At 41.3% G+C, this 14,114-nt stretch overlaps 1 protein-coding gene across 5 annotated transcripts in view; it reads left to right on the top strand.

The window, feature by feature from the left end:
* Nucleotides 1–14,114, top strand: part of GRIA4 (glutamate ionotropic receptor AMPA type subunit 4) — a 215,848-nt gene that overhangs the window by 186,867 nt on the left and 14,867 nt on the right. For 3 of the 5 annotated variants that reach the window (XM_058019238.1, XM_058019237.1, XM_058019235.1), the window contains exon 14: nt 11,369–11,483. The exons of the other annotated variants lie outside the window; for them this stretch is intronic. In XM_058019238.1, the coding sequence (XP_057875221.1) occupies nt 11,369–11,483 (115 nt within the window). The remainder of the gene's footprint in view (nt 1–11,368; nt 11,484–14,114) is intronic. 5 annotated transcript variants of the gene reach the window in all.

The following is a 14,114-nucleotide window of genomic DNA, read 5'->3' as shown; positions in this document are numbered from 1 at the left end:
TAGAGTCACAGAATAGTTTGGGTGTGAAGAAACACTTAGGGGTCATCTAGTCCAACCCTACTGCACTGCTCAGAGTTCAGTCAAGCCTGATCTGGAATGTTTCCAGGAATGAGACACCTCTCTGGACAACCTAGTCCAATGTTCTACCATCCTTTTTCTAAGAAATCTATTCCTTATACGTAGTCTAAGTCTACCTTATTTTAGTCTAAATCTGACTTCTTTTAGCTGAAAACCACTTCTCCTTGTTTTGTTTTAGCAGGCCCACCCAAAAGCTTTGTTCCCATCTTTCTTATTAACTCCCTTAAAGTATTGAAAGGCCTTAATAAGGTCTCCCTGGAACCTAGTTTTCTTCAAGCTGAACAATGGCAACTCTCTCAGCCAGTTCTGATGGGAGGGCTGCTCCGTTCTTCTGATCATTTTTTGGCTGCCCTCTGAACCCATTCTAACAGATCCCTGTCCTTCCTGTGCTGGAGTCCCTAGAGCTGGATGGAGGTAGTCACAGGAGTGGAGTAGAGGGGTAGAATCACCCCCTTTGAATTGTTAGCTGTGCTTCTTTTTATGAATTCAACTGAATGTGGCTACTCCATTAATTCCTGGGAACAGCAGTAGTACCTTTTTTTTTTTTTTCTCCCAAATGCAGCTTTGGGAAGATGGCAGAAGTTGGGTTTTTTTCTTTCACTGTAGCTCTTGCCACAGGTACCTGTATCTGTCACCCTGAAAGTGGTTAAATGAAACTCCTTTTGTAAGACTTTTTTCTGAGGACATCTCAGAAATATTGGCTAGGATAGAGGATTTTTATCACTTTTTATGGAGAACCATAAGCTGACGATAAAGTAGTTCATGAAAAAGTCATGCAGAGATGCTCAGTTGAGCACTTTTACTTGTAGAAGTCACTCCACTGTGACTCCTGATGTTTTTCTGCCATATCTGAGTATTAAAGACATCTTACACTAATCAGGTGCTCTTGTGAGATCCTGATGCTTGCAAGAAGGAAAATACATCAACATATCATAAGGAGTAGAAAACGGGCAAAGACCATTTCAGATGTAGCTCCTCTCAGTCATTATTGTATGTTCATAAATGGTAGATTTGCCCTTACAGTAGTGAAAATTTGGAGAATTCTGAGAGTGAAATCTTTTCAAATATTGCCAGATTAGAACCAAATCTGCAAAAATACCAGGTATGCTCAATACTGCACTAAAATCTTGCGTTTGTTATTAACCCCTGCTACCCACTAAATAGAGCATACATTTATATAGCGCATTGAGATATGGGGCTGGTTAGGAACCAGAAGACCTAATATTTGCAGTTAGTCCAGCAGGTTATTTAATCTTCCATGATTTGTAGCGAGATTCAGCAATAAGTTCTGACTCCTTTTGGATGTCACAGTAACATTTCTTCTGGGTAGGTGATTCAACCTAGGACTGGGTCTTCCTGCAGAGGAAAGCTGTGAAATGCTCAGTCAAAGGTACAGTATTTCTGCCACTGCTGGGACATGTTGAATGGAGTGAAAAATTAGAAGCTGCTGCAACAGCTGCCACCTGCTTTGCTCTGGAAGATTTTGATGTAGTAAAATCTTCCTCTGCATCAGGTAGCCAGTGATCTTAATAAGCTCTCTGGTAATCCATCAGTGATATCAAATGGATTGAGGTGGATGTAAAGAAGGAACAGCTTTCTAAGTTACAAGGAACCACACCATATTTCTATTCAATAAGCACGAAATTGCATCCAAAAGAGATATGTTTTCCTAGCCTCATTCTGGGTGAAAATAGTCCTTCTGTGGCATTCAGAAACATATATTTTAAAGTCCTTACAAATATTATTAAGATATTATAAAAAGGAAAATTTAAATCCTCTGGCCAAGATCAGTAATCATGAATAATGTTTTCAGTCCTGTTAAATCATCCATTTGCAAAACAATAAGATCAATTGTGCAGCATTTGGCTTTTTCTTGAGATGGAGAGACATAAGGAGTCTCAACATATGCCTGGGTAACAAAACAGAATGTCATTGCAAGAGGCTTACACTAATGCAGTCTAAGTGGGAGAGGAGCAGGGCAGCATGAGGCATGATAGATCTTCACTGCTGTGACCCTCACCTCAAGCTGCTACTCCCTGCTTTCAGCAGTGCCTATCCAACACAGATGGAACCTGTGCCTGGCACTGAACCACATGCTGTGCTCTGTCATGGAGCCCCGACCTGTCTGTGCCAATACCGTCATTTTCTTTCAGCTGGGGGACCCTAAACTTAGGAGTTACTGGAGAGGCAGGTGAAACAGTATCCAAACATCTTGCTGCGACCAAACTATGAATTGATATCTGCTTCACCTAAGGCATAAAAAGCAAAAAGCTTTCTGCCAGCCATGCCAGAGGTGAAAGCATTATGTATTGGTGGGGGAGAGGGATGCACTTATACATGCTCACTTTACACATATCAATTTTTAAAATATTACTGTAAATTCTTTCCACAGTTTCAACTATGTAAAAACCATAAATGGTTTTTACTTCCTTTAGCTCAGGGTTGCTAATGTTTCTGAGGTGAAAGAGAGTTTTGAGGTTCTTGGCAGTGAGCTAAGCTTATATTGAGAGTGGTTCTGCAGCATGGAGTCAGTGCTACACTGGTGCTCAGACACTTTTGAAAAATGTCACACAAGTGAGGGATTTGTTGAGGGTGGTGAGACACTGGCACAGGTTACCCAGCATTGTTGTGGATACCCCATCCCTGTAAGTGTTCAAGGCTGGATTGGATGGGGCTTTGAGCACCCTGGTCTAGTGGAAGGTATCCCTGCCTGTGGCAGGGGAGTTGGAACTAGATGATCTTTAAAGTCCCTTCCAACTCAAACTATTCTATGTCTCTATAATTCTACACCTTTAAAACATGTATTCTGACTTGCAGGTGTTGGAGTCCAGCAGCCTATTCACATAATCCTGCTTATGCTAGAACCAGCAAGAAAAATTGTGCTTTAAAAAAAAAATGCATTGCTCAATGACAACAGGATTAGGTAGTTGTTAGCAAAAATTAAAATAGTTCAGAGTTGGGAGAGACTAGCATTTCTGCTGCTGCTAAAGACTGTGTACTGAACCAATATGAACAGTTTCTCTAGGGACAATTTTATGTGTTTTTTATTTACTGTAAAGCTGTGTGTAAAACAGAGAAACAAGCTGAGTTGCAATCCCAGGTCAACTGCTGTTGTTTTTGCACAGGCACAATATATATTTGATTGCTTGTGCCAAGAAGTGTTTGCATACTGTAATTGGAATATCTTGCTGCAAAACAGCTTTCAATCTATATAAATATTTTAAACTACAGTCATCAGACCTCTAGCTGGTGTAAATTGTCAGAACCTCTTTGAATTCAAAGTAGCTGTGGCAATTTTTAGCAGCAGTGGGTCTCCCATTAATTGGAACTCCTGCTGATCCTCAAGGTGTCAGTTTGGCTCATATTTGTTTACAAAGCTCAGCTCGAGGAACTAAACATGTACATACTTGGGATATCCATAGAAGCTGTAAATACTCACTGCCCCTGGAAATTAACCATCTTATTTGGATGGCTAAATGAAGAATGCTGAACTTATTTTAATTAACGACAATTGAAAAGTATCTGAGCACTGCTGTAAATTTTCCATCTCTAAATAGATAGGAATAAACATACATTCTTGTAAAAAATACTTTATTCTTATTGTTTGACTAATATTTTGATATATTTTTCTTTAAGAGGTGTTTGAAGTGCACTTGGACAGGGGATTTTAAAATAATGTTTTTAAAAGGCTTCAGCTTCTAATGCAGCACAGAACCTGCCCAGAGCTTTCTTGCAACACTTTGGCTTTTTACAGTCCAGTCAATTCTTCAGGGCAGGGGTATGTGAATTTTGCAAGATGGAATTCAGGAGGCATTCACTGTTCTGGTAGGTCCTGAGCTGGACCTGAGCATTCTGCTGAGATGTCTGATCACGTCCTTTCTTTGATCAGCATGAATATAAAAATGGAGAAGCTTAGCAGAAAAGCCTGAGAGACCCACTGGAGAAGAGCTAGTATATTATGAAGACTCACAACAAGAATACTAGCAGTTCTTTATTTAATATAAATGCTGGCCAAGTTGTGACAGCAAGTGCCAAGGACTCTATTTTGTGTGAACTAACATGTGAAAATGTTTTGATGACTCCTGTGCTTCAGTATTTGAATACAGGTTTTTTCATACAAGTAATGTGACAGCATGCAAACCTTTATAAATCCCAGTAAAAATATTTCCCCTGTAAGGTCTTAAATGGGTTTAAGAGGACATGTTTTCAAAGCAGGCAGGTCTTTTGTCTTTAAAGTTCTTCTTTTTAATATTTATGTTATTGATCTTTCAAGCCTTCTGAGTACACAGTGATGTAAGCTTTGGCTACATCTTCCTCATTAACAGAGTGCTTGTTTCGTTCCTAATTTATTAAACATATTCAGCAGTGCCATGCAGCTTTGCACTTAATTTCTCTTGATGAATTGTCAAACACCCTTAAACCACACTGCATTTGTGTCATGTTACAATCTGCCATCAGTGCTTTTCAAAACAGAGATGAAATAAACAGCTCAAAAGATGTGCAGGTCTTAATTTTTTGCTTGGTAAGGTTGCATTTTAATTTTTCCTGTTAAAATTTATTTGAATGGATGATATACACAAGCTGTAAAAATGCACCCACTTGTGTTTTGCTAAGCACTTTTAAGACAGATCCTCAGCTGCATGCAGGAAGCGCTAGGCTGGGGGTGAGGAGAGGCTCCTGGCAGCTGTGGCCTCCTCTTCCCAAGCCACCTGGGCTGGAAACAGATTAGATCACGAGAGAATAGCTGAATTCACATCACTGAAATGAGGTCACTGACCTTGGCTTCACCAAGCACCCTCTCTGCCTTGTCCTGCAGGAGGAAGCCCTCCAGGAGTGCCCAGGGGCCACTGTGCATGATGGCTGCACCAGCTGCAGGGTAGCTGCAGGGAAGGACATCCACAGTGCAAGGAAGAAAATGAGCTTGGGGTTGCTTGGGACACATCATCACTTGCCAACACTGGCTGTGATACTGCAGTCCCAGGAGAGCTTTTCCTTCAGTGGTGATGCACCACCATATCTGTACATCTGTGGTTTTACTTCCCATGTTTGCTGTTACCTCCTTCTTTACAGGCAGCAGTTATATAGGAGTATATGAGCAACAATTATAGGACAATGTGGTCATATATTTTATCCTAGTAGAAAGGAAGCCTCTGTACTTTGCCAGTTGGTCCTTACCTCACATATGGAGCTTTGTTCATATAACGTTCAGTATTCCTTGTTGAACTTTGTTATATGCTCAGACAGCCTGAGGTTAACCAGAGATGCCATCTCTCTGCACCATGTGACTTCTAAGTGACTGAGTGTTTCTGAGACTTTGAAATCCCTTGTGGGAATGATTTGTGAAAAGCCTTTTGGAGGGTTGGGGTCTCTGCTGTGCTTTTGACTCCTCAGCTGCAGCGGTGGCCCCAGCCTTTCTGGGACAATGGGCTGTACAGTATGGCTGCAATTTAAACAAGGCTCTCTTCGTGTATGTAGGGTCTCATTAGTGAGTCACGTTATTTTTGCACATCTTGTTCATTCATTATTGCAAGTGAACAACATCCCCAGCTCTGGCAGTGAGACAACAGTGCCGCCGCCTGTGATGATAACTGCAGAACTGTGCTAAGGATCTGCCCAGGATGCAGGGAAGTATTTTTGCTATCTAACACGCCAGTTACACAGGATTTATGAGACTAAGTGCAGGAAAGGGATTCAGGAAAATGTCAAAGCTGTTTAAATAGCTAAGACATTTAAGTTTTCCTGGCAAAGCTCTACTGGCTGCTAAAATATTGTTATTAAATGCCTACAGCAGAGATCCTGCCTTGGTTGTAATGAGTGCTTAGGTACCTGTCTGTGCCTTTATGCCAGTATTCAGTATTTAGTATTCAAAAGTGGATATTCTGAGACTGTACTTCATGGAGGCAGTCTCCATGAACCAGGCCAAGGCTGAGTCCTTGGAATTGCATTTGGGAATGATGCTGAATGGTGCAGATGGGTGGTGCTTTCTACCCATCCTGTGAACCATGGTGCATCCAGATATTTTGGGAACTGAATTACTTAAATGAAAAGCAGCTGTGGCTGAGAGTATACATATTTGTATACAAGTGTACATACATCTGGATAGATATTCAGCCTAACTAGGCTGGAGAGAGCCTTTTTTATGTGTTGTGTGTATTCAAGCTCTGGGCATTAGTTGATCTTACTGAGCAGAATGCATTTCATGTTTTAGTTCCTGTTTTCTAAGGGGTGATGAGTTCCTGTGCTGAAATTGATGTTGAAAGTGTTGCAATAGGCAAAATTTTGTGTCCCTTTTCATGATGTACTGCTATGACTGTCTCAGATTTCCAGCAGTGCTTGTGATGTTGGCCGTGGTGGTCCCTAGCCTGGACCTCTATCTCGTTCCCTTGTGGTGCAGAAACCTTTGTGTGTCTTTATCAGCTGTGGAAATGCCCCTCCTGTGGTTGAGCATGTACATGAGCTGGGTACCACAGTGTGGTGCACCATGCTGTTCAGGTCATTTGTTGCATGCCTCCCTCACTGCTTCTTACAGACTGAAGTGCAACAGATGGGTCAATTGCTAACCACTGCTAACTGTGATCCAAACTCCTGAGAAGTCAAAGCAAACCTCTCTGCTGGCTTCCCTGGGCTTTGGGCAAACACCCTGCTGCAATTCTTTTGGGTAACAAATGAGGTATCTGTTTGAAATCACTGAGGTTATTTTGCAAGGGACTGGACAGTCCCCTTGTCATCTGTCTGTGTAATTTCATCTTTTGATAACTGTGAAAGGTGTATCTACAGCACAGATGGGCTCTTCTGAAAAAAAAAGAAGGGATACTTATTAATGTGTTAAACTTCTCACTGCTGTTTATTTATAAGGACATGGACAGTGATTTTAAATAAGCGAAAATTATTTCATTCTTATCACATTTTTCATACTGTAATTCTAAAGACTCGTTTAAAATAGCTGTGATCCATGCATTGAAATCACTGTCCATGCACCCAAGTACTTTTGAAGTGAGGGCTGCAGTTTGTCTGATCTGGCTTGACTACTGCATGCGAAGACTCTGTTTTCTTCAGAGTAATGGAAGAGGCAGGACTGTGCAGTGACACCAAGGACTAAGAGTCAAATATGAAAGGCCTTGCCTGCTTTCTACTATTAAACCCTGATTCTTGTAAAGATGCCAGTTCCTTTATTGAGGAATACGCTGTCTTTAGTGGGAGTTTGGGCTAAGTGTGCTATTGCGGATACAGTCCTACTTTTTAAGATGAAAGAAAAGTTTCTGCCATGGAGACTGAGGTTTCCAAATGCCTTCCTCTGTGGCAGAACAAAGCACTGTCTAGGATGAGTGTGGGTGATCCAGCCTGGCTCTGAGGTCTGGGTGTATAATTTTCAATGCAGTCACCATTGCACGTTTTAGGCTCTCAGTTATAACCTACCTGGGAGGTACAGCAGAGTTGAGCAAAGGTTCTCTGTGTTTTGCTAACCAGAGGGAAATTATTTATTTCCACATGTTGAGGTGCACCTGGATAACAAAGCAACAGAGAAAGCAGTGTGAAACTAACCTGGTTTTACATGGCCTACTAGACATGATGAGGACAATAATGTGTTACATTTGTAAACAATACAGTTTAATTTCAGAGTGATGATTGCAGCTTAAATCCACATTTACTTCTTCATCCTTTTTATTTTCATTTCTCTATTGTGCTGTGAAACTGTCTATGGATATGGCTAATAACCCAGCTAAATAACCCTCTCATGAATGGGTTTCATTCATTTATTTATTACTCTAGGATTACTATCAACCAGCTGCAGCTTTTCTAAATGATTGTGGGAAAATTTTCCTTGATAATCTTTAATGCTTTGAAAGATAAATTTAAACATTTGGCAAGTGAGAAAGCTCTTTCCCTTCAACATGAAAATTAAACATGAAAACTTATGTTAGTTGTCAAAGATATCACCTAGTTGCTTTTAATTCAGCTTGGAATATCCAAGTGAAAGGTGTAAGTAGACTAACTTGAAAAAGAAGTTGTAAATTATCAAGTAACATCTTCACCCAAAATAAGATAAAGATTGAAAAGAAAAGCCCTTTCTAAGAACATTAGCATAAGGACTTTGTCTAATTTGGTGAGCTTTAATGTTCACACTTGAGAGACTACAGCTCAGAGGAAATAGTTTGAAGATTATTTTTTCAGATAGACAGATTGATAGGGCTTCCCATCTGCTTTAAAATCAGACTGAGATTAAGTGGCTTGTTGAATTGAGAATTAGTGATATTCCTTGAGATACATTTCATTTTTCATGGGAGTGATCACTCCTGCCTGCATCTGTAGAACTGTCAAAGCAGCTGCTTGTGTTATTGCTGCCCACTGTGACAATTCAACATAGCAACATTAAATTAGACCTTGGTTTGGATCCTGTTCAAGCGAGAAGGAGTTTTGACATTGACTTTGTAGACAGCAGGCTCCAGATATATATCTAAGCAATTTTCAGAATAAGTAATGTTGTTCAGCATCAAAGAAATGTGTTTCCAGGATCATCTTTCATGTATGGCCCAGTCCCCATGTCCTTAAAAAGGTAACATTTATATTTAGTGTATTGGAAATCTCTCTAAGTGGCAAGGCTGGCCATACAGTTACCTTTCTGAAGGGGCAAACAGACTGACAGCACAGGCTTTGTAATGAAAAGCTGAGTATGAAAAGTCTGTAGTAAATATGACTGATTCAAAAGCAATTGCTTCCAAGAACAAAAGGGACAAATGAACTATTTCATTCCAATTTTGCAATTGCTTTTCTCCCTCTGGAGTGTGAACCATAATTAGAGCACTTACACAAAATCACATTTGTCAGCCTGGCTGCTAAATTCCCCTTAAAGATTTATCCACCAAGAGCAGTCTGTTATCACTCCCACTACAGCCTGAAGTTCTCACTTTCACTTTCAGGGACAGACAAGCAATCACTTTATCTCTGTTGAAAATCTCATGTAAGTCTAACTGCAGCGAAGTTAAGGAACATCAGATCTACACACAAGTAGTTTCCAAATTTCATGACCAGCCAGCAAGGACTTGTCTTTCATCCAGGAGGAGCTTTATGAAAAGCTGTTACCAGAAGACAGTAAAAGTTTGCCCTGAAGCTGACATTTGTCCCACAGATGGGCCAGAGTAGTAAAGCGCTCTCCATAAGCTATGAAGTACCATTATCTGAACCTGGCTGCCAGGAAGATACCTCTCTTAATAAGAGAAAAAATTTACATTCCAAGACCAGAAAGGACCCCCAGAGATGAGAGATCAGCCACCTCTAGAGAGGCTGAATCACAAACCCAGTGTCTTCTAGTGCCATATGATTTGATAGAACCCTGCTGCCAGAGGATCACTTCCTGGCCCTTCTCTGAGTGCTTTGAAGGTGTTGCATCCTCTCGTTGTTGAAGTGAGAATGTTATTGACAGTCATAGTTCTTGTCATATCCCACTCAGTCTTGACAGACAGATCTTGAGAGCATTAAACAAATCCAGAGAGAGAAACTCCATCTTTCTCAACCCCATATCATCCCCAAAGAGCAGTAGGTAAGCTACTGACACCTCTCAAATACTTTGGAGATGAAGTGTGCCACTGCTCCACGTGCCTCTGCAGAGCCGCACGAGAACCTGAGCAGACACCTTTCAGAGAGAGTGTACATTTCTCATAGGCATGGATGCAAGAAGAACCTCTGGACATAAAAATAGGAAGATAGAATTTTACTGATACTGATGTAGTTGTATATCATTAGGGTATGTGACTCTTTAGGGTCTTAGTAATAATACAGATAGGAAGCTGTACATTTAAACAAGGGCAAAGTTTCCTTTGGAGATGATGAAGACTGCATAAATACCTTGGCAGATTAGTTATCAACTGATTTTAAAATGTTATATTGGCTATAGTCACTATCATAAATCCAAATACCTTACATTCAGGTTTGTATGGTGGTCTATACTGTCCAACTGCTGCCATCCAATCCTGATGCTCTGGACACCTAAAGGGACACCTGTGAGCACAGAAGAAACTGCATCGTAGGACCAGCTGTGTCCTAGTTCGTGGCTGAATTCCAGTACAATTCCAGCAGCCTTAAACTCCTACAGAAGCAGTGGTTCTGTGCTTTAACCTTCATGTTGGCAGTGCCCCTCTGCCTGCACAGATCCAAAGTCTCTCTCATCTGAAAAGAAGAGCATTTAAACATGATATGGAGGACATCAGGCTCACAGAACCCCTTTCAGTCTGTTGTGCCCATGCCACTGTGTTGCTAGCAAAGCAGGATTTGTCTTTCATCCAGTGGTAGCATAACATGTTTAACTCTCCAGAGAAAAGTTCTCAGGATGTCCAAAAAATCTCTTTGTATCTTGGGCCCTCAGGATGTCCAAAATACCTTCTTATCTCTCAGCACTTAACTAACTGGCTGGTTTTTCTCTTCCAGCAGTGCTTGAACTTCAGTTTGGCCATGTTTCCCTAGCATAGACACCCTTCATCACCACCTTCCTTCTCATTCCTCAGGTGCTCTTTGGGCTGGGACACAGGGTGCTCTCCCAGAAGAGCAGGGCAGTCCCTAGAGTCATGGCACTAAGTTAGACCCCAGGTCCTGCCTTTCAGCCAAGCCGCTAATGTGCAAAGGGAGCAGGACCCTAGAGCCTGCATCCCATATGCACAGATGTGCCAGCAGCAGGATTTCAGACAGACAGACAGACAGACGGACCTCTGGGCACTTTTGTACAGTGCTTTCTATTGACTGGCTCTGGACAGCGTCTTTGTCAGTGTGTGAGCTGTTAGTCCTCTTCCTCCCACAGCCTGTTCCTGGAGCCCTAATCCTTAGCTCATGCAGGATCAGTCAGAAGTGCTACATGTCAGAATTGCAGCGACACAGCGACTGGCAGCATCTAGCACAGGCAGTCTGGATCTTGCCTCTTTAGTACATGGGGATGCATTTTCTCATCTGCTTGAAAAAACAGCCTGGGCCCACACTTTAAATATAGATTCAAATAAATCTGTGTAAATCGTTTTTAATTCCAGACAGAGTTTTATCATCGATTTGCAAAAATAGTTTGAGTTGGTTGATAGAATTTTTGCATTAAAATCCAAGCTGTTCTGAAAATCGTTTCTAGAACTGGAAACACATTTTTCACATTTGGAAGTAACCACAATTATTTGTGCTGCCAAGGGCTTTGAAATATGGAAATGAGAGGTTTATTTAGTGTGTGGATCAAGCTTATAAACAGCTTAAGTCCTCATTCCTTCTAACATCTTAACAGCTGTGCAGTTTCTTACAAAATATGTTTTATCGTTTCAAGAAATGCTGTTAACCTCGCAGTTTTAAAACTGAATGAACAAGGCCTCTTGGACAAATTGAAAAACAAATGGTGGTACGACAAAGGAGAATGTGGCAGCGGGGGAGGTGACTCCAAGGTTAGCCTCAATGTCACCAAAAGCGGGTAAACAGTATGTGAAGTAATTGGTGCATCTGCTGGGGTCTCACCTGCCACCAAACAGCTTCACCAGTAGCACAGCACTGCTGGTTCTGCAGCTGAAACCGAGGTGTATGCAATTACTGTCAAAACAAAAATATTTGCATTTGTTTAAACACCCCAAGGGAAACTCATAAATGGTCTCTGGGGTGAGATCCGTCACCAATTTTCAGAAACATGTATCTTCTGAAATTGTGGTGAGCCTTTTCCAAGCTTGTTAAATACCTTCTGAAGCCTGCTCACCAGCTAAGACTTTTTTCCTATTATATGATACTACTAAAAATATTTTTCAGTGACATTAGAGGAAAGGGGGAAAAAAATCAGTGTGACTATCTCTGAGGGGTAATTTAATGTATGGTCCAGGCTCAGGGATCCATTGTTGACACAAACAATACTGGTACAAACTACAATTTTCACAAGTACCCAAAATAGGAAGACAAATTTCAGATAAAATATCTTCATACTGACATTTTCTGATATCTTTCCAGCAAACTGAAATCCATGGTGGTTCCCTAGGCATAATTTGCCAGAATTTATTGGACAGGAATTTTAGGCTGCATGCTAGGCTGAGGTGTTAACAGCTTCATATTCTTACTGCATTCTCCTGTCTTCCATATGGCCAGCACCAGTTCTTCCCTGCTGCCTCACAGCTTTGTTTGAGAAACTGCCTGGTGCTGAAAAGAAGCAAAAATGTGGAAGACAGTGAAGTGGGGGAAAATACCCCTTCTGTTCCAGGCAGCATATAATAATATTTATTTATGTGCTTGTGTGTGAACAATATATTAGAGAATGCTTCACAGGTAGTTGTGCAGGCACAGAGCTAGTCAGATACAGATGATTAAATTTGACTGATTTGTCATACACAGCTTATGTAGCTTTCTTTACAGTTGCCTACATATTTTTTTTCTTACTATTTTCTCTCCCTCTTTAGTCCTTTTGCTCTTTTGTGCTGTGTCCTGGCCTCAGGGACCATCCCTTGGGCTGTTCTGCACTCACCCAGAACTGGTCTCCTAATCCTCTTCACTTTGCCTGCAATCCTGCTGCTCTACCTATTTTTCCCCACACCGCTCTGCTTGCCAGCAGTCACAGTTTCAAAAATGGTCTCTATTTTCTCTTCCAAAATGTTCAGATATATTAGACCGGATAGAACTTACCTCTACTCAAGCCTGAGCTTTTGCATTACTGGGGGAGGAGTATTTATTTATTTATTATGTTTTAATATCACAGGCAGAGGATAAAATCAATAAAATACTTACATTTTCTTAGAATATCCTCCTCATAAACTTGCAGTAGTTGCAAAGTGAGATGAAAGTTAGATAGAAAACTAAGGATGTTTTTTAACTTACTTTCCCTAATTACCAGCCACAGGTGCTGGGAGTCATAAAGCAGGGAAAAGGGAGCAGCTCATGGTGGAGGGACACACAGGGCTTCACCAGGGAAATGTCTGGAAGTGCTGAAGGAGCAAGTTTGGTGTGGTAGAAAGTGACAGAAAAAGGAGTTGGGGGGGAAAAGTAGAAAAGAAGGGCAAGGAGTGTGGTCCATGGAGAAACAGAGGAGCTGTGAATGCAGGAGGAAGGAAGGAACACATTGCCAGTGGAAATAAGCAGCAGGTGACACAGACAGTTCAGGATGCAGTGTGGTGGGCAGGACAGTGTTAGCAAAGGATGGAGAACATGATGGAGCTCAACCCATGGTTCTGGGACTATACACAGCCTGCCAGGAGCATTTATCTGGCCTTGGGCCTGTTTCTTGCCACAGTTTTTCCCAGGCACAGCTGGGTGAGTGGGCAGTACCAGTGGTCCTGGGAAGCTCCAGGTCTATCATGTGCCCACACTGCCCACGTTTGGTGGAACCAAGCACATCACATCGTGCAGGTGAGCAGGCATCCCACACTTCTCAAAGTCTGCATTGCAGCTGCATCTGATCCTGGGTTATAAACTACAGCCAGGCTGATTCCCCAAAGGGTAACTTAGCCATTTATCATCTGTACAATTCATTTCCTTGCTCAGAAACACTCTTGATCAATTGAAGTCAAAACCCTTTCTACTGAATTAATGGAGCTCTATGTATTTTATTTCTTTTCTGCTAGCAAATTATCATTACTGGAATAACCAGGACGCTATGCATTACCTTAGTAAACCTGATAACTGCCAACAAGTCCTGAACTAAGTTCTTACCTTCTTAAGAAGGTTAAGAATACTTCTTTTATTGTACAAATTTAAAAAGAAGCTTTTTTTAGCAGCTCCAGTTTAAACTGCAGGGCTTTGTTGCATCATGAATGAGAATACGAAACTCCTCTTCTCTTGAAAGAAATACAGCACCTGAAGCTAAACTGGTAACTGTGCTGTTACTATTTGAGATTCATTATTCAGAATATGAAAGTGTAGACCCACAATATCCCTTCATGATAGTACAGAGGACCACAGAAATGAGGGAGCTTCCAGAGAGTTCAGCTGTTCTCCACAGGTCTGTATTGCTCTGTAAATCAGGATGTCTCCTACCTCCATTCTCTGCTGTTAAAAGGTCACCTCTAGCCTCCCCATTTATTGTTCCCTTTAAGGGACAATCTTCC

The sequence above is a fragment of the Melospiza georgiana genome, chromosome 2 (assembly GCF_028018845.1).
Source record: "Melospiza georgiana isolate bMelGeo1 chromosome 2, bMelGeo1.pri, whole genome shotgun sequence".
NCBI lineage: Eukaryota > Metazoa > Chordata > Aves > Passeriformes > Passerellidae > Melospiza > Melospiza georgiana.
Note: the sequence above shows the minus strand (reverse complement) of the source record. Positions and strands in the feature narration are given on the sequence as shown.